This window comes from Acipenser ruthenus, chromosome 2 (assembly GCF_902713425.1).
Source record: "Acipenser ruthenus chromosome 2, fAciRut3.2 maternal haplotype, whole genome shotgun sequence".
Classification (NCBI taxonomy): Eukaryota; Metazoa; Chordata; class Actinopteri; order Acipenseriformes; family Acipenseridae; genus Acipenser; species Acipenser ruthenus.
This window is the reverse complement of record NC_081190.1, coordinates 13,438,830-13,458,458: the sequence shown is the minus strand read 5'-3', so window position 1 is coordinate 13,458,458 and position 19,629 is coordinate 13,438,830. Positions and strand designations below refer to the sequence as shown.

The window sequence follows — 19,629 nt, the reverse complement described above, 5'->3', positions numbered from 1 at the left end:
ATTGGTGCATTAAGAATGGAAAACAAGACTTGTACGTAAATCCTTGGTGCTACAGGAATGCTGTGTTTTTTAGAAAGTAGTTGCACCACTAAGCCTTGTCTATTGGAAGCTGCAGAGAGTATGTAAAGAAATGGTTAGTAATTTATTGAAAATGGTTATTGCTATACAGAAACTTTTGTGGTATATGTACAGTAAGCTAAACCCTCAAAGAAGGATTTGGTGAAGGCTGTGTTAGCAGAAACAGACCACAGTAGTATCTCCCTCTTTGAAATGGATCCTCATTCAAACTGCCAGTAGTCATTAAGGTTATAAAAAGATGACCTGACTGCATGCTGTCATGACCTGCATGACTGTGCAATGAATAAAGAAAATGAAACATGCCTTCCTGAAAATGACATGGTTTCTGCAAATACCTTAGGATTGCATGGTAGCTTTAATACTTGGCTTGGGAACAATGCAATCTAAAGAACATGAAAGACTCAAAGATACAATTACACCATGCCTCCCAGCACTAACATGTAAGCGGCTGTTAAAAAAAATAAGTCATGTTCATTTCTGAAAAGATGTGTTTTTGATAAATTGGTTTAAAACGTTTCTTTTCTTTTCTGTGCGCATAGAGGACTTTGCTGCCCTTCCTCTGACATAATTTGCATTGCTCTTAAGCTTACATAGGCGGCAGTGCAAAATAACTGCCTGGCCGCTAGGCGATTTTGGATTTTGCAGCTGCAATTGTTTGCACTATCAGCCTATATAAGCCCCTGTGTGTGCACCGATCCAAAATCCCTGCTTACAAAGTAGGAGACTTAATCACCAGAAACTGTCAGTAATAGAACATAAGAACATAAGAACTTAAGAAAGTTTGCAAACGAGAGGAGGCCATTCGGCCAATCTTGCTCATTTGGTTTTTAGTAACTTATTGTTCCAAGAATCTCATCAAGCAGCTTCTTGAAGGATCCCAGGGTATCAGCTTCAACAACATTTGTGACTGGTGGCTTTCTGTCTGTTAGGGGTGTAAACTTCCAAGAATTGTGAGTGTGCCAGCTCCTCAAGCTCCTGTTGCTGTCTCATTTGTGGATCGTGCAGCACTTTACACACTTCTGGATCGTGCAGCACTTTACACACACTTGGTTTAAGTGCTGGGTTTCTCGGATTTCTCACGTCATGCAGGTGTCACAGACTACTGGCTTGAAGGCCATGTTATTAATTTTTTTATTGTTGTAAGTTTAAGTTTAGTTTCTACAGCTGTCAACCTGCTTTCAAACTGCTTCTAACTGCTCTGTACTTGTCCCAAGGAGTACTTCTCACACGCTGTCACTGTTAAAACTGCTGTATCTCTTCAGAAGAATACGAAGCCTAAAATAGATAACAAATACAAGTAAAGAAGAAATATATTGAAATATAGTCACAGCACCCTCCACAATGGGACCGGTTTGGCTATGGTAATTCCCTCTATATCAGGTATTATTGTTTTATGAATGAAATTCATGTTTCATATTCTTCACCACCTCCACCAATGTATTTAGGGCTAATGTACAAGTTATTCCTGTTCACGGCTCAGTTTCGGTTTCTATTCCACAAACACTAGCATAGCCTCTGTAGATATGAATTTAAATGTACTTGTTTCCAGTGTATTTTTTCATTATTCACATTTTAATTTAAAGAAGGCTGCTTTTGTGCAAGCAGTATATCAGACTAGTGTTACTAAAACAGTGTAAATAAAAATACAAGTGTTAATAATGTTTCAAGACTGGTAAGAAATAACTCAACTACTGTGCATTGTACTTTCAAGTTGCTTGTTTCTTTAGAATTTAGTGACCAACAGAGTTTTTTTTTTGTGGATAAATTGCATGGAAAACAAGTAATTCCATTTTGTCAGGAACAGAAATTAATACAATATTTGCATTACAGCTTTTTTAAAAGCAAAGAAATCAGTTATGAACTATTGACTGAAGGATAAAAGACTGTATAAAATACTACTGCATGTAATTTGTTGTGTGACTCAGTCAGTAAATGCTTGAAATGTATATTACAATATCTGGGCTGGAATATAACAGCTGGGCTCAGAGGAGACCAGAAAATTAAACAGGACAGTTGCTCTTCTTGGAAATCCCATGCTTTTACAGCTGTGTCTATAAGAGGTCCCTGTACCAGCTCGGCAAATTTTGTGATGAAGCAGGGAGATTCCAGCTGCCAGTGTGCCAACAGTTAAGCAATGACTATTGCGTCACCTTACATTTCTTATTCATTCATAATGACTTTTACCATAAAAATGGTTATAAAATAAGAAGCTAATATTTATTTCAGTGCCAGTGAATGCATTGTATTTGTAACTCTAGATAAATAAAAAAAATCAATCAATACAGTAGTGAGTATTTACACAAAAATGTCAAGAATAAGGAAAATGCTATTATGACTACCAGTGCATACACTTTGTTTTCATTTATGCAGTGTCTTATTAGAGGGTAAATATATGCCATTAAACAATGCAAAAGTAAATTATGCGCTGCTATTTTAAAAACAATTTGTGTGTATATTTTCTAACCCTAATTAGACATGCAAAAATATTCTGTAATTTTATTGAACTGAGGAACCGTAAGCCCTATTATAAACCAAAGTAATATATTACAATGTTCAATATATCCACACTGACAAATGTATAAAATAAGCAAATTATGTAACTTAAAAATAATAAATTAATAATAATAATAATAATAATAATAATAATAATAATAATAATAATAATAATAATAATCCTTTTTGTTTTGTTTTGTTTTTAGCTTTTATTAATGGCATGCAAAATCCAGGTATTAAAATGTATTTATGAAAAACAATAATTTTAATTGTAATAATATTACACAGGTAAATGTTATGGTATCATTACCTAGCATTATGCAAGACACTGGTCAAATCATATGAAAATAAACTTGCGTTATTTATTACAAAAATTGATTACATCAAAGACTTTCTATTTCTCCAGACAATGCACTTTTACTTCAGTCACTTATTTCCCAGAAACCAGCCATGTTTTGTGGAAAGAGAAGCTCCTTTTGTTAACAATGTGATCACAAAGGGAAATTCCCTTTTTTCTTGGCTTGTTGACAGGATGTCAGTGGATTGTTAGGCTGTGGAAATGGTATAAATACTGCAGATTCATGCACCTTTCCATCAGCACTTCACTTGAACTATCAAGAGAACAAACTGCTCCTAAAAAAAAACAGAAACATTACAAGACTAAAACAATGAACTCAACAGCCATCCTGTGCCTTGCTGTCTTGTTCTGTGCAGCTATTGAAGGTAAGCATCAGAACTCAATACACAGCAAAGGAATTCTGCTTCAGAAGCGTTTTGTTTTTATTCATGCAATAATCTCATTAATAATCAAATCGAGCCTAATTCTATAACAAAGAAACATTAAATGTATTCATTTTTGTACATATTTTGACCATATTTTTATTTTGTAGAAATTCAACAGTAACTGCTATATAAATGTACACAGTTACTTTTGCTTCTGCAAGTTAAGCACTGTTTCCATAATTACAGTAGCTATCATCAAATTTACATCCATTTAACTTTTTAGGCTCACCAATGCCTGGCAGGGGCCGTTGCCTTTGTCTTGGAGATGGTGTCAACTTTATTCAGCCAAGACTCATTGAGAAGTTAGATGTGATTCCTGCATCAACGACGTGTCGCAACTTGGAGATTATGTAAGTATCCCAATCTGTCTGTTTTTTTTCTGAATGTACAAAGGTCATTGAGATCATATTATTAGGTTATTTTGAAAATGACGTGTAAACTTTTTTTTTCTCCACAGTGTTACACTGAAGAACAGTGGAGAGCTGAGATGCCTGAATCCCAAATCCAAGTTTTCACAGAATTTCATTAAGAACGCAAAGAAAAGGTATGTATTTTATATAAAACAGTATATATTCAAATAGAACAATCTAAATATTTTTTATTCAAAGTTAAGCAATTGTCAGAAAATGTAGATACATGTTTTTTGTATTGCATTCAGTTCCTTGAATGGTTTTATTGTTTTTCACCAGGTAAATAATAATTAAAGATAGAGCGATGTCACTTTGATTTGTATTACTCACTGACATACTTTATGTTTTAGGTCCCAGCAGTAGACTTTAACATCAACAAGAGAAGAACAACCTCAAAGATTTTCAAAAGCCACCTTTGTAGAAGACCCCAGAACAAAGACCAAACGCCCTCCAAGATTCTTGGAAACTGCTTGTTACGCTTTCTCCTCCTCTCTGAATAATGTGTAAAGTTCCTAATGTAAATATCTGGATAGACCCTATAAATGAGAAATATTTATGAATATTGAAATTGTTTTTCTGTGTTTAAAATAACAAAACGTAAACCAATGTAGATATGTACAAATATGGTGTTTTATTTAAAAAAAAAAAAAAAAAAAAAAAAGTCTTAACTGTTATTCGTGTACATAGTTTTGAGAGAGAAATTTTTTAAAGGACTGAAAATGAATAATTTCACAAGTCCGAATCCCAAATGTTGAGCATGTTGTAAATCTGGGTGTGAATATATGTACTGTATCTTGATCTATGACTAAACATTTATTGTATAAATTGTAAAATGTTCTGTACAATTTTTTTTTGTAAATAAAATATTGTTTGAGGATATTCATGTGTTTTGTTCAACCTTTTAAGTTCAAATAAATGACAATTTTTGAATATTGATACTACTTTTTGTCTTTCTGGTAACATGCACTGATTTTGTATTATATGTAGACCACTTTTATTCTATTAAGACACTGCTGAAAGGGGGAACTTATATAATTAAACCATATCTCTGGGGTTTAAATAAGGGAATTAAAAAAATATTGGGCCACATTTTTATCACAGCGCAAGGCGTCACTACAGTTAAAAATATACTGTACACTTCCAGCTGCCTTTCTTTCTTTCTTTCTTTCCTTCTTTCTTTCTTTCTTTCTTTCTTTCTTTTTTCTTTCTCAGAAAAGGATGCGAAGCAGAATAAATAGCACAATGTTTTAACAGCAGGGGGAGGGGGGCATGAAATAAAACAATCCTACCTAAAAAACACATATATGCTACATAAAAAAATAAAAAAATAAATAACATTTAAAGAATGTAAGGTGCTGAGCCTACTTGGGTTCTTTATTGAAACATCATGAAATGTGTTAATTGTGTCAATCATACCTGACGCTTTCCTATTGTTGACTTTGGATACTAGATTCTCCGTCCCATTCAATCACAGATGGTCAGAAACAACCAATAAGTGATGACGTCTGTTGTGTAATTAACAGGTTTCATGGTGTTCCAATGAAGAACCCCAGTCAAATATGTACTCAAACAGGTGAGAGGTTTATTACGGTATTTTATGAGCCCCTAAACAATAAATGTTGAAAAGAAGCAAGATAACAATAAATAATCAGGGAGAAATGCAGACCTGTCAACTCTCCCTTATTTGCCGGGACTCTCCTGTTTTTTGGACACGTCTCCCGGACAGATCCTGGGACAGATGTTCTCCCGAATTTTGCTCAAAACTCTACTGTTAAACCCCTTTGTCAGCAAACCTTTGATTTCTGCAAAAGGCAGGTACGGTATCTGGTTACTGCAATCCCTGTCTGTACCTAGCAGTGTTTAGGACCCAGGGGAGCCCTGTGGCAGGTATGCAGTCAGTAGTTGACCATCGATTATGGCTGCGTGTGCGATAAGCCCTTGTCCGGTAAAAAAAAAAATTATGATATTGTATCATTATGGCGCTCAGAAAACCAGCACTTCAGAAACATCTTTCGTTACCAAATTAAAAACGGAGATCCACAAAGTTACATAATCAGAGACCTTAGCATGATGTGAGTAGTTCAGCAGATCTGTAGTAGACATGTTCCCAGACTCACACATTGCAAAGTATGCAGGGAAGTCTAAAAGTCACACAAATAGTGAAAAACGTTTCTATTACAATTTCAGCATCAACATTGCTTTAGAAATTCAGATGGATTGATAATATGTGTTTATATACAGCAATAGTGTGTTAGTTTAAAACAGAAGGTAGCTGACAATGAAATGTTACTGACAGTGGTATTATTGATCCGCCACATATGTGTATAACGCTGCAGTTCCACTTTGTTGTGTGTTTTGGCTTTTTTTATATATTGTTTTACGAAGGATGTATTGAATTTCGAGGGTTTTTTTCTTGCTATAAAGTACGTGCCACAACTCGTCCTTTGATGACAAGGTCCAACTTGTTTTGGCTCCTCCCCCACATGGTTATGGCTCCTCCCCCTTGGAGTAAACTTCACTGATAAAACACCCCATTGATATAAATACAATTAACATCATACCTTTTAAAATGTGACCATTACTTCACAACATGTCTATGCAGAGATTCCCCCCTCCATGCACTAACATTGAGCTTGCTGCCTTCTGTTTCAGCCCTGGCTATGTGTGCGTGCACACCCCCGACAAACATGGCCTCACATCCCAGGACAAAACCTGCCGCCCACAACAGCCACAACAGGTAATTAAATGAATATCCTTCATTTACAAAACAACTGTACCAGTTAAGATTTTAACAGGCACATGTTAAATGTTACAGAAATGTTTATCTGCAAGCTGTCCGTGAGTATTATTATTAATGGAAACGGCGAAACAAAAGTCAGTGGTTATTATTATTATGTTGTGATGAAGTTCGGAAAATAGCAAATTCACAGGTAAACGAGCCTTGCGGCCATACACCAAAAAGAAAGGCGTGTAGCGGGTGCTAGTGTGCATACACTGGTGTTGTAAGATCATTGTATTTGGTTCATGTCCCATGAATCCTGCTTGTCATACAGACACTTAGCTAGTTGATCTTTTAATGTGCGATTAGAACGTTCAGTTAATCCATCCCTTGCTCGATTATTCGTAGCTAAGCAGATGGGGCACATTTCAGAGTGACTTAATGGGACCATTGGCCACACGACTACAACATGTATCATTTTAAAGATAACTTTCTCCACATCAAGATTAGCTCTGTTGTACTGTGCCACTGTGGTACAGTTTTTGTAAAAATTGGTTTAAATAATAAAATTCTGCATGGAAAACATGAAAATTGTGGAAATTACAAAAAAAATCTAAATGTACCCTTGACAATCCTTTTCTCAACAAAATTGGTATGATGGGTTGTTGAAATATGATCATTTTATCTTGATACAATTGAATCATTTAAAGGCCTTACTCATGAAAATATTCAGCCTTTTCACCCCAAAAAAGAGGTCATTATAAAATTAGCAATATTTGGCAATTGTTAGTTTTGTATTGAAGACGGTTGAACAAAATGCTTAATTCAATGTATAAAATTAAATACACAGGTTTTCCTGATCATATGAAAGACAAGCTGGGCATAGCAGAGTCCCCTGTCAACAGCAGTGTTCCCTTTAATGTTTCATGTAACTTTTCCATTTCGCTCCCCACCATTCCACCCTTTCAGGAGTATGTTCCACTGAAATGCTGCACACGATAATCATGTTTTGTGTACAGCAAACACTTCGTAAATGGGCCCTTTGTGTATAAAAATGATTTCTGATAATGATTTCTAATTTTTTATGAAATCGTATGCTACAGTATTTGTGACTAATGCTCCAAATTGACACTGCATCATTACATTTCTGTTAGTCAGCAAAAATTCTCCAGCATGGTGATGAAACTATGATGTGGCAGTGTCATCTTTTTAGAAATGATAGTGGGGGGCGGGGCGGGGGGGGGGGGGGGGGGTTCGAATGTAAAGAAATGGCTGATAATTTTTTGAAAATGGTTATTGTTATACAGAAACTTTTCTGATATTATATGTACAGTAGGCTAAACCCTCAAAGAAGGATTTGGTGAAGGCTGTGTTAGCAGAAACAGACCATAGTAGTCTGGTAGATAATCTCCCTTTTTGAAATGGATCCTCATTCATTAAACTGCCGGTGGTCACTATGGTTATAAAATGATGACTCAACTGTGCAACAAATAAAAAACAAAGTGAAACAGAACAGATGTACTTCCTGGAAATCACATGGTTTCTACAAATGCATTAAGATTGCATTGTAGCTTTAATACTTGGCTTAGGGACAATACAATCTAAAGAACATGATGCAATTATTTCAGTTATTACAATTACACCATGCCTCCCAGCACTAACATGAAAGGGGCTGTTAAGAATCTTGAAATAAACCACCTGTTCATTTCCAGCCAAGCGGTTCAGATAAACGTTCTGATTATTTAATTCATACAGAATGCAACAGGGTAGACACTGTGTTCACCGGTCTGAAATCCCTGCTAACATGCCAGTAATGCCATTAATACTATATCTCTTCAGAAGAATATGAAACCTAAAATACATAACAAACACAAGGAAAGCAGAAATATATTGACATACAATCACAACACCCTCCACAATGGGAATCACCAGAGGTTAGGGACCGGTTGGTATTATTGTTTTATGAATGAAATTCATGTTCCACCTTCTTCACCACCTCCACTAATACTTTTAGTGCTAATGTACAGGTTATTCCTGTTCACGGCTCAGTTTCAATTTCAATTGGAAACACTAAGCGCAGCCTCCGTAGATGTGCATTTAAATGTACTTCTTCCTAGTGTATATATATTTTTCATTATTCACATTTTAATTTAGAGAAGGCTGCTTTTGTGCAAGCAGTATATCAGACTAGTGTTACTAAAACAGTGCAAATAAAAATACATCTCTTAATAATGTTTCAAGACTGGTAAGAAATAACTCAACTACTGTGCATTGTACTCTCATTTTCCAAAGTTGTTTGTTTCTTTAGAATTTAGTTACCAACTGATTTATTTTTTTTGCATAAATTGCATGGAAAACAAGTAATCCCATTGTGTTAGGAACAGAAATAAATAAAATATTTGCATTATAGCTTTTTTAAAAGATAAGAAATTAGTTATGAACTATTGACTGAAGGACAAACGACTTTATAAAATACTACTGCATGTAATTTGTTGTGTGACTCAGTCAGTAAGTGCTTGAAATGTATATTGCGATATCTGGGCTGGAATATAACAGCCTGGCTCAGAGGAGACCAGCAAATTAAACAGGACAGTTGCTCTTCTTGGAAATCCCATGCTTTTACAGCTGTGTCTATAAGAGGTCTCTGTACCAGCTCGGCAAATTTTGTGATGAAGCAGGGAGATTCCAGCTGCCAGTGTGCAATGACTATTGCGTTACCTTACATTTCTTATTCATTCATAATTACTTTTACCATAAAAATGGTTGTAAAATAAGAAGCTAAAATTAATTTCAGTGCCAGTAAATGCATTGTATTTGTAACTCAAGATAAATAAAAAAAAAATCAATCAATAAGTAATTGAATATTTTCACAAAAATGTTAAGAATAAGGGAAATGTCATGCTACTATGATTACCAGGGTATACACTTTGTTTTAATTTATGCAGTGTCTTATTAGAGGGTAAATATATGCCATTAAACAATGCAAAAATTGTGCACTGATATTTTAAAAACAATTTGCCTGATTCAAATGTATATTCTCTAACACTAATTAGACATGCAAAAATATTCTGTAATTTTATTGAACTGAGGAACCGTAAGCCCTATTATAAAACAAAGTGATATATTACAATGTTCAATATATCCACACCGACAAATGTATAAAATAAGAAAATTATGTAACTTAAATAATAAATTAAAAAATAATAATAATGTTTTTTTGTTAGCTTTTTTTTTAATGGCATGCAAAATCCAGGTATTAAAATGTATTTATGAAAAACAATAATTTTAATTGTAATAATATTACACAGGTAAATGTTATGGTATCATTACCTAGCATTATACAAGACACTGGTCAAATCATATGAAAATAAACTTGCGTTATTTATTACAAAAATTGATTACATCAAAGACTTTCTATTTCTCCAGACAATGCACTTTTACTTCAGTCACTTATTTCCCAGAAACCAGCCATGTTTTGTGGAAAGAGAAGCTCCTTTTGTTAACAATGTAATCACAAAGGGAAATTCCCTTTTTTCTTGGCTTGTTGACAGGATGTCAGTGGATTGTTAGGCTGTTGAAATGGTATAAATACTGCAGATTCATGCACCTTTTCATCAGCACTTCACTTGAACTATCAAGAGAACAAACTCCTCCTGAAAAACCAACAGAAACATTACAAGACTAAAACAATGAACTCAACAGCCATCCTGTGCCTTGCTGTCTTGTTCTGTGCAGCTATTGAAGGTAAGCGTCAGAACTCAATACACAGCAAAGGAATTCTGCTTCAGAAGCGTTTTGTTTTTATTCATGCAATAATCTCATTAATAATCAAATCGAGCCTAATTCTATAACAAAGAAACATTAAATGTATTCATTTTTGTACATATTTTGACCATATTTTTATTTTGTAGAAATTCAACAGTAACTGCTATATAAATGTACACAGTTACTTTTGCTTCTGCAAGTTAAGCACTGTTTCCATAATTACAGTAGCTATCATCAAATTTACATCCATTTAACTTTTTAGGTTCACCAATGCCTGGCAGGGGCCGTTGCCTTTGTCTTGGAGATGGTGTCAACTTTATTCAGCCAAGACTCATTGAGAAGTTAGATGTGATTCCTGCATCAACGACGTGTGGCAACTTGGAGATTATGTAAGTATCCCAATCTGTCTGTTTTTTTTCTGAATGTACAAAGGTCATTGAGATCATGTTTTTTAGAAATCAATTATTAGGTTATTTTGAAAATGACGTGTAAACTTTTTTTTTCTCCACAGTGTTACACTGAAGAACAGTGGAGAGCTGAGATGCCTGAATCCCAAATCCAAGTTTTCACAGAATTTCATTAAGAACGCAAAGAAAATGTATGTATTTTATATAAAACAGTATATATTCAAATAGAACAATCTAAATATTTTTTATTCAAAGTTAAGCAACTGTCAGAAAATGTAGATAAATGTTTTTTGTATTGCATTCATTTCCTTGAATGGTTTTACTGTTTTTCACCAGGTAAATAATAATTAAAGATAGAGCGATGTCACTTTGATTTGTATTACTCACTGACATACTTTATGTTTTAGGCCCCAGCAGTAGACTTTAACATCAACAAGAGAAGAACAACCTCAAAGATTTTCAAAAGCCACCTTTTTTGAAGACCCCAGAACAAAGACCAAACGCCCTCCAAGATTCTTAGAAACTGCTTGTTACGCTTTCTCCTCCTCTCTGAATAAAGTGTAAAGTTCCTAATGTAAATATCTGGATAGACCCTATAAATGAGAAATATTTATAAAAAAACAATTTGAAATTGTTTTTCTGTGTTTAAAATAACAAAACCTAAACCAATGTAGATATGTACAAATATGGTGTTATTTAAAAAAAAAAAAAAAAGTCTTAACTGTTATTCGTGTACATAGTTTTGAGAGAGAAATCTTTTAAAGGACTGAAAATGAATAATTTCACAAGTATGAATCCCAAATGTTGAGCATGTTGTAAATCTGGGTGTGAATATATGTACTGTATCTTGATCTATGACTAAACATTTATTGTATAAATTGTAAAATGTTCTGTACATTTTCTTTTGTAAATAAATTATTTTTTGAGGATATTCATGTGTTTTGTTCAACCTTTTAAGTTCAAATAAACCACAATTTTTGAATATTGATACTACTTTTTGTCTTTCTAGTAACATGCACTGATTTTGTATTATATGTAGACCACTTTTATTCTATTAAGACACTGCTGAAAGGGGGAACTTATATAATTAAACCATATCTCTGGGGTTTAAATAAGGGAATTAAAAAAACATTGGGCCACATTTTTATCACACCGCAAGGCGTCACTACAGTTAAAAATATACTGTACACTTCCAGCTGCCTTTCTTTCTTTCTTTCTTTCTTTCTTTCTTTCTTTCTTTCTTTCTCTCAGAAAAGGATGTGAAGCAGAATAAATAGCACAATGTTTTAACAGCAGGGGGGGGGGCATGAAATAAAACAATCCTACCTAAAAAACACATATATGCTACATAAAAAAATTAAAAAATAAACAACATTTAAAGAATTTAAGGTGCTGAGCCTAATTGGGTTCTTTACTGAAACATCATGAAATGTGTTAATTGTGTCAATCATACCTGACGCTTTCCTATTGTTGACTTTGGATACTAGTATCTCCGTCCCATTCAACCACAGAGGACTCTCAGCTCAGCTCGTCAGAAACAACCAATGAGTGATGACGTCTGTTGTGTAATTAACAGGTTTCATGGTGTTCCAATGAAGAACCCCAGTCAAATATGTACTCAAACAGGTGAGAGGTTTATTACGGTATTTTATGAGCCCCTAAACAATAAATGTTGAAAAGAAGCAAGATAACAAGAAATAATCAGGGAGAAATGCAGTCCTGTCAACTTTCCCTTATTTGCCGGGACTCTCCTGTTTTTTGGACACGTCTCCCGGACAGCTCCTAGGACAGATGTTCTCCCATATTTTGCTCAAAACTCTACTGTTAAACCCCTTTGTCAGCAAACCTTTGATTTCTGCAAAAGGCAGGTACGGTATCTGGTTACTGCAATCCCTGTCTGTACATAGCAGTGTTTAGGACCCAGGGGAGTCCTGTGGCAGGTATTATTATTATTATTATTATTATTATTATTTATTTCTTAGCAGACGCCCTTATCCAGGGCGACTTACAATTGTTACAAGATATCACATTATACATTATTTCACATTATACAGATATCACATTATTTTACATACAATTACCCATTTACACAGTTGGGTTTTTACTGGAGCAATCTAGGTAAAGTACCTTGCTCAAGGGTACAACAGCAGTGTCCCCCACTGGGGATTGAACCCACAACCCTCCAGTCAAAAGTCCAGAGCCCTAACCACTACTCCACACTGCTGCCCTATGCAGTCAGTAGTTGACCATCGATTATGGCTGCGTGTGCGATAAGCCCTCGTCCGGTAAAAAAAAAAAAAATATGATATTGTATCATTATGGCGCTCAGAAAACCAGCACTTCAGTAACATCTTTCGTTATCAAAGGAAAAACGGAGATCAACAAAGTTACATAATCAGAGACCTTAGCATGTTGTGAGTAGTTCAGCAAATCTGTAGTAGACATGTTCCCAGACTCACACATTGCAAAGTATGCAGGGAAGTCTAAAAGTCACACAAATAGTGAAAATGTTTCTATTACAATTTCAGCATCAACATTGCTTTAGAAATTCAGATGGATTGATAACATGTGTTTATATACAGCAATAGTGTTAGTTTAAAATAAAAGATAGCCACAACAGGTAATTAAATGAAAAACCTTCATTTACAAAACAACTGTACCAGTTAAGATTTTAACAGGCACATGTTAAATGTTACAAAAATGTTTATTTGCAAGCTGTCCATGAGTATTATTATTAATGGAAACGGCGAAACAAAAGTTAGTGGTTATTATTATTATGTTGTGATGAAGTTCGGAAAATAGCAAATTCACAGGTAAACGAGCCTCGCGGCCATACACCAAAAAGAAAGGCGTGTAGCGGGTGCTAGTGTGCATACACTGGTGTGTAAGATCATTGTATTTGGTTCATGTCCCATGAATCCTGCTTGTCATACAGACACTTAGCTAGTTGATCTTTTAATGTGCGATTACAACGTTCAGTTAATCCATCCCTTGCTCGATTATTCGTAGCTAAGCAGATGGGGCTCATTTCAGAGTGACTTAATGGGCCCATTGGCCACACGACTACAACATGTATCATTTTAAAGCTAACTTTCTCCAGATCACGATTAGCTCTGTTGTACTGTGCCACTGTGGTACAGTTTTTGTAAAAATTGGTTTAAATAATAAAATTCTGCATGGAAAACATGAAAATTGTGGAAATTACAAAAAAGCTCTAAATGTACCCTTGATAATCCTTTTCTCAACAAAATTGGTATGGTGGGTTGTTGAAATATGATCATTTTATCTTGATACAATTGAATCATTTAAAGGCCTTACTCATGAAAATATTCAGCCTTTTCACCCCAAAAAAGAGGTCATTTTGATTATAAAATTAGCAATATGTGGCAATTGTTAGTTTTGTATTGAAGACGGTTGAACAAAATGCTTAATTCAATGTATAAAATTAAATACACAGGTTTTCCTGATCATATGAAAGACAAGCTGGGCATAGCAGAGTCCCCTGTTAACAGCAATGTTCCCTTTAATGTTTCATGTGACTTTTCCATTTCGCTCACCAACATTCCACCCTTTCAGGAGTATGTTCCACTGAAATGCTGCACACGATAATCATGTTTTGTGTACAGCAAACACTTCGTAAATGGGCCCTTTGTGTATAAAAATGATTTCTGATAATGATTTCTAATTTTTTATGAAATCGTATGCTACAGTATTTGTGACTAATGCTCCAAATTGACACTGCATCATTACATTTCTGTTAGTCAGCAAAAATTCTCCAGCATGGTGATGAAACTATGATGTGGCAGTGTCATCTTTTTAGAAATGATAATGGGGGGTGGGGGGCGGGGGGGGGGGGGGGGGGGTGAATGTAAAGAAATGGTTGATCATTTTATGAAAATGGTTATTGTTATACAGAAACTTTTCTGATATTATATGTACAGTAGGCTAAACCCTCAAAGAAGGATTTGGTGAAGGCTGTGTTAGCAGAAACAGACCATAGTAGTCTGGTAGATGATCTCCCTTTTTGAAATGGATCCTCATTCATTAAACTGCAGGTGGTCACTATGGTTATAAAATGATGACTCAACTGTGCAACAAATAAAAAACAAAGTGAAACAGAACAGATGTACTTCCTGGAAATCACATGGTTTCTACAAATGCCTTAAGATTGCATTGTAGCTTTAATACTTGGCTTAGGGACAATACAATCTAAAGAACATGATACAATTATTTCAGTTATTACAATTACACCATGCCTCCCAGCACTAACATGAAAGAGGCTGTTAAGAATCTTGAAATAAATCACCTGTTCATTTCCAGCCAAGCGGTTTAGATAAACGTTCTGATTATTTAATTCATACAGAATGCAACAGGGTAGACACTGTGTTCACCGGTCTGAAATCCCTGCTAACATGCCGGTAATGTCATTAATACTATATCTCTTCAGAAGAATATGAAACCTAAAATACATAACAAATACAAGGAAAGCAGAAATATATTGACATACAATAACAACACCCTCCACAATGGGAATCACCAGAGGTTAGGGACCGGTTGGTATTATTGTTTTATGAATGAAATTCATGTTCCACCTTCTTCACCACCTCCACTAATACTTTTAGAGCTAATGTACAGGTTATTCCTGTTCACAGCTCAGTTTCAATTTCAATTGGAAACACTAAGCGCAGCCTCCGTAGATATGCATTTAAATGTACTTCTTCCTAGTGCATATATATTTTTCATTATTCACATTTGAATTTAGAGAAGGCTGCTTTTGTGCAAGCAGTATATCAGACTAGTGTTACTAAAACAGTGCAAATAAAAATACATCTCTTAATAATGTTTCAAGACTGGTAAGAAATAACTCAACTACTGTGCATTGTACTCTCATTTTCCAAAGTTGTTTGTTTCTTTAGAATTTAGTTACCAACTGATTTATTTTTTTTGCATAAATTGCATGGAAAACAAGCAATCCCATTGTGTTAGGAACAGAAATAAATAAAATATTTGCATTACAGCTTTTTTAAAAGCTAAGAAATTAGTTATGAACTATTGACTGAAGGATAAAAGACTGTATAAAATACTACTGCATGTAATTTGTTGTGTGACTCAGTCAGTAAATGCTTGAAATGTATATTACAATATCTGGGCTGGAATATACAGCTGGGCTCAGAGGAGACCAGCAAATTAAACAGGACAGTTGCTCTTCTTGGAAATCCCATGCTTTTACAGCTGTGTCTATAAGAGGTCCCAGTACCAGTTCGGCACATTTTGTGATGAAGCAGGGAGATTCCAGCTGCCAGTGTGCAATGACTATTGCGTTACCTTACATTTCTTATTCATTCATAATTACTTTTACCATAAAAATGGTTGTAAAATAAGAAGCTAAAATTGATTTCAGTGCCAGTGAATGCATTGTATTTGTAACTCAAGATAAATTAAAAAAAAATCAATCAATAAGTAATTGAATATTTTCACAAAAATGTTAAGAATAAGGGAAATGTCATGCTAGTATGACTACCAGTGTATACACTTTGTTTTAATTTATGCAGTGTCTTATTAGAGGGTAAATATATGCCATTAAACAATGCAAAAATTGTGCACTGCTATTTTAAAAACAATTTGCCTGATTCAAATGTATATTCTCTAACACTAATTAGACATGCAAAAATATTCTGTAATTTTATTGAACTGAGGAACCGTAAGCCCTATTATAAAACAAAGTGATATATTACAATGTTCAATATATCCACACCGACAAATGTATAAAATAAGAAAATTATGTAACTTAAATAATAAATTAAAAAATAATAATAATGTTTTTTTTTGTTAGCTTTTTTTTAATGGCATGCAAAATCCAGGTATTAAAAAGTATTTATGAAAAACAATAATTTTAATTGTAGTAATATTGCACAGGTACATGTTATGGTATCATTACCTAGCATTATGCAAGACACTGGTCAAATCATATGAAAATAAACTTGCGTTATTTATTACAAAAAATGATTACATCAAAGACTTTCTATTTCTCCAGACAATGCACTTTTACTTCAGTCATTTATTTCCCAGAAACCAGCCATGTTTTGTGGAAAGAGAAGCTCCTTTTGTTAACAATGTAATCACAAAGGGAAATTCCCTTTTTTCTTGGCTTGTTGACAGGATGTCAGTGGATTGTTAGGCTGTGGAAATGGTATAAATACTGCAGATTCGTGCACCTTTTCATCAGCACTTCACTTGAACTATCAAGAGAACAAACTCCTCCTGAAGAACCAACAGAAACATTACAAGACTAAAACAATGAACTCAACAGCCATCCTGTGTCTTGCTGTCTTGTTCTGTGCAGCTATTGAAGGTAAGCGTCAGAACTCAATACACAGCAAAGGAATTCTGCTTCAGAAGCGTTTTGTTTTTATTCATGCAATAATCTCATTAATAATCAAATCGAGCCTAATTCTATAACAAAGAAACATTAAATGTATTCATTTTTGTACATATTTTGACCATATTTTTATTTTGTAGAAATTCAACAGTAACTGCTATATAAATGTACACAGTTACTTTTGCTTCTGCAAGTTAAGCACTGTTTCCATAATTACAGTAGCTATCATCAAATTTACATCCATTTAACTTTATAGGCTCACCAATGCCTGGCAAGGGTCGCTGTCATTGCCTTGGAGATGGTGTCAACTTTATTCAACCAAGACTCATTGAGAAGTTAGATGTGATTCCTGCATCAATGACGTGTGGCAACTTGGAGATTATGTAAGTATCCCAATCTGTCTGTTTTTTTTTCTGAATGTACAAAGGTCATTGAGATCATGTTTTTTAGAAATCAATTATTAGGTTATTTTGAAAATGACGTGTAAACTTTTTTTTTCTCCACAGTGTTACACTGAAGAACAGTGGAGAGCTGAGATGCCTGAATCCCAAATCCAAGTTTTCACAGAATTTCATTAAGAACGCAAAGAAAATGTATGTATTTTATATAAAACAGTATATATTCAAATAGAACAATCTAAATATTTTTTATTCAAAGTTAAGCAACTGTCAGAAAATGTAGATAAATGTTTTTTGTATTGCATTCATTTCCTTGAATGGTTTTACTGTTTTTCACCAGGTAAATAATAATTAAAGATAGAGCGATGTCACTTTGATTTGTATTACTCACTGACATACTTTATGTTTTAGGCCCCAGCAGTAGACTTTAACGTCAACAAGAGAAGAACAACCTCAAAGATTTTCAAAAGCCACCTTTTTTGAAGACCCCAGAACAAAGACCAAACGCCCTCCAAGATTCTTAGAAACTGCTTGTTACGCTTTCTCCTCCTCTCTGAATAAAGTGTAAAGTTCCTAATGTAAATATCTGGACAGACCCTATAAATGAGAAATATTTATAAATATTGAAATTGTTTTTCTGTGTTTAAAATAACAAAACATAAACCAATGTAGATATGTACAAATATTGTGTTATTTAAAAAATAATAATACAAGTCTTAACTGACTGGAAATGAATCATTTCACAAGTCTGAATCCCAAATGCTGAGCATGTTGTAAATCCGTGTCTGAAAATATTTACTGTATCTTTGATCTATGACTAAACATTTATTGTATAAATTGTAAAATGTTCTGTACAATTATTTTGATATTGAGTGTCAAATTATTGTTTGAGGATATTCATGTTTTTTGTTCAACCTTTTAAGTTCAAATAAATGACATTTTTTGAATATTGATACTACTTTTTGTCTTTCTAGTAACATGCACTGATTTTGTATTATATGTAGACCACTTTTATTCAATTCCAAAGACACTGCTGAACAGGGGTACTTATATAATAAAAACATATCTCTGGGGTTTAAATAAGGGGTTTAAAAAATACTGGGCCAACTACCTTTCTTTCTTTCTTTCTTTCTTTCTTTCTTTCTTTCTTTCTTTCTCAGAAAAGTATGTGAAGCAGAATAAATACACTATGTAACACAATTTTTGTTCCTGGGTAGTAAGTGTTATTTCCTAATTGCTTATGCCTCAAAAGTATAGAAAATGGCTATTATTCCCCACAAACTTTGCTTTTGTGACCAGGACAGTGATATTTTGAAATTTACCTATTTCCATTGAGAAAACGGGCGAATTTGTGTCTTTTCGTTCACATAAAGTCAGAAAAAAACAACATATGAATCCAAATTAACATTTATTTATACTAAAGTAATACAAAAATGACTACAAAAGATTTAGAAGTGAGTAGTTTTTCGAGATTTACGATTATACTGTAAATCACTTTCACGAATCAGCCCCCAAATGTAGTCTCCCATCATGTTCTCGTTATACTGTCCTTGGTAGCAGCGTTCAAAGTCCAGTATATCCTGGTGGAAGCGCTCGCCTTGCTCCTCCGAGTACACTCCCATGTTCTCCTTGAATTTATCAAGATGAGCATCAAGGATATGGACTTTGAGGGACATCCTACAGCCCATTGTGCCGTAGTTCTTCACCAGAGTCTCAACCAGCTCCACATAGTTTTCGGCCTTGTGATTGCCCAGGAAGCCCCAAACCACTGCGACAAAGCTGTTCCAAGCCGCTTTCTCCTTACTAGTGAGCTTCTTGGGGAATTCTTTGCACTCCAGGATCTTCTTTATCTGTGGTCCGACGAAGACATCGGCTTTGACCTTTGCCTCAGACAGCTTAGGGAAGAAGTCTTGAAGGTACTTGAAGGCTGCCGACTCCTTATCTAGAGCTCTGACAAATTGTTTCATAAGGCCCAATTTGATGTGCAGTGGTGGCATCAGCACGTTCCGGGGGTCCACCAGTGGCTCCCACTTGACGTTGTTCCTCCCCACAGAGAACTCGGCCCGCTGTGGCCAGTCCCGCCTGTAGTAGTGCGCCTTGGTGTTCCTGCTGTCCCAAAGGCAAAGATAGCAGGGAAACTTGGTAAAACCGCCTTGGAGACCCATCAGGAATGCCACCATTTTGAAGTCTCCTATGA

At 34.6% G+C, this 19,629-nt stretch overlaps 3 protein-coding genes across 3 annotated transcripts; all 3 read left to right on the top strand.

Moving 5' to 3' along the window:
- Positions 1-2,921: 2,921 nt before the first annotated feature.
- On the top strand, positions 2,922-4,946 carry LOC117973307 (C-X-C motif chemokine 11-1-like). The gene is made up of 4 exons (XM_034925176.2): positions 2,922-3,294; positions 3,578-3,704; positions 3,812-3,898; positions 4,115-4,946. Exons 1-4 carry the CDS (start codon positions 3,153-3,155, stop codon positions 4,125-4,127), a joined length of 369 nt encoding a protein of 122 aa, XP_034781067.2. The 5' UTR covers positions 2,922-3,152; the 3' UTR covers positions 4,128-4,946.
- Positions 4,947-6,351: 1,405 nt separating this feature from the next.
- LOC131697915 (C-X-C motif chemokine 11-1-like) lies at positions 6,352-11,559 on the top strand. The gene is made up of 5 exons (XM_058989786.1): positions 6,352-6,501; positions 10,035-10,227; positions 10,511-10,637; positions 10,760-10,846; positions 11,063-11,559. Exons 2-5 carry the CDS (start codon positions 10,173-10,175, stop codon positions 11,073-11,075), a joined length of 282 nt encoding a protein of 93 aa, XP_058845769.1. The 5' UTR covers positions 6,352-6,501; positions 10,035-10,172; the 3' UTR covers positions 11,076-11,559.
- Positions 11,560-16,788: 5,229 nt separating this feature from the next.
- On the top strand, positions 16,789-18,379 carry LOC117403923 (C-X-C motif chemokine 11-1-like). The gene is made up of 4 exons (XM_034006420.3): positions 16,789-17,007; positions 17,291-17,417; positions 17,541-17,627; positions 17,844-18,379. Exons 1-4 carry the CDS (start codon positions 16,953-16,955, stop codon positions 17,854-17,856), a joined length of 282 nt encoding a protein of 93 aa, XP_033862311.3. The 5' UTR covers positions 16,789-16,952; the 3' UTR covers positions 17,857-18,379.
- The last annotated feature ends 1,250 nt before the right edge of the window (positions 18,380-19,629 follow it).

Bases quoted from the DNA above. Each gene is read 5' to 3' on its own strand.
- LOC117973307 (XM_034925176.2), top strand. From the start codon at position 3,153: ATGCACCTTTCCATCAGCACTTCACTTGAACTATCAAGAGAACAAACT. The intron at 3,295-3,577 runs GTAAGCATCAGA...TTAACTTTTTAG, and splicing joins GTTCTGTGCAGCTATTGAAG to GCTCACCAATGCCTGGCAGG. The intron at 3,705-3,811 runs GTAAGTATCCCA...TTTTCTCCACAG, and splicing joins TGTCGCAACTTGGAGATTAT to TGTTACACTGAAGAACAGTG.
- LOC131697915 (XM_058989786.1), top strand. From the start codon at position 10,173: ATGAACTCAACAGCCATCCTGTGCCTTGCTGTCTTGTTCTGTGCAGCT. The intron at 10,228-10,510 runs GTAAGCGTCAGA...TTAACTTTTTAG, and splicing joins GTTCTGTGCAGCTATTGAAG to GTTCACCAATGCCTGGCAGG. The intron at 10,638-10,759 runs GTAAGTATCCCA...TTTTCTCCACAG, and splicing joins TGTGGCAACTTGGAGATTAT to TGTTACACTGAAGAACAGTG.
- LOC117403923 (XM_034006420.3), top strand. From the start codon at position 16,953: ATGAACTCAACAGCCATCCTGTGTCTTGCTGTCTTGTTCTGTGCAGCT. The intron at 17,008-17,290 runs GTAAGCGTCAGA...TTAACTTTATAG, and splicing joins GTTCTGTGCAGCTATTGAAG to GCTCACCAATGCCTGGCAAG. The intron at 17,418-17,540 runs GTAAGTATCCCA...TTTTCTCCACAG, and splicing joins TGTGGCAACTTGGAGATTAT to TGTTACACTGAAGAACAGTG.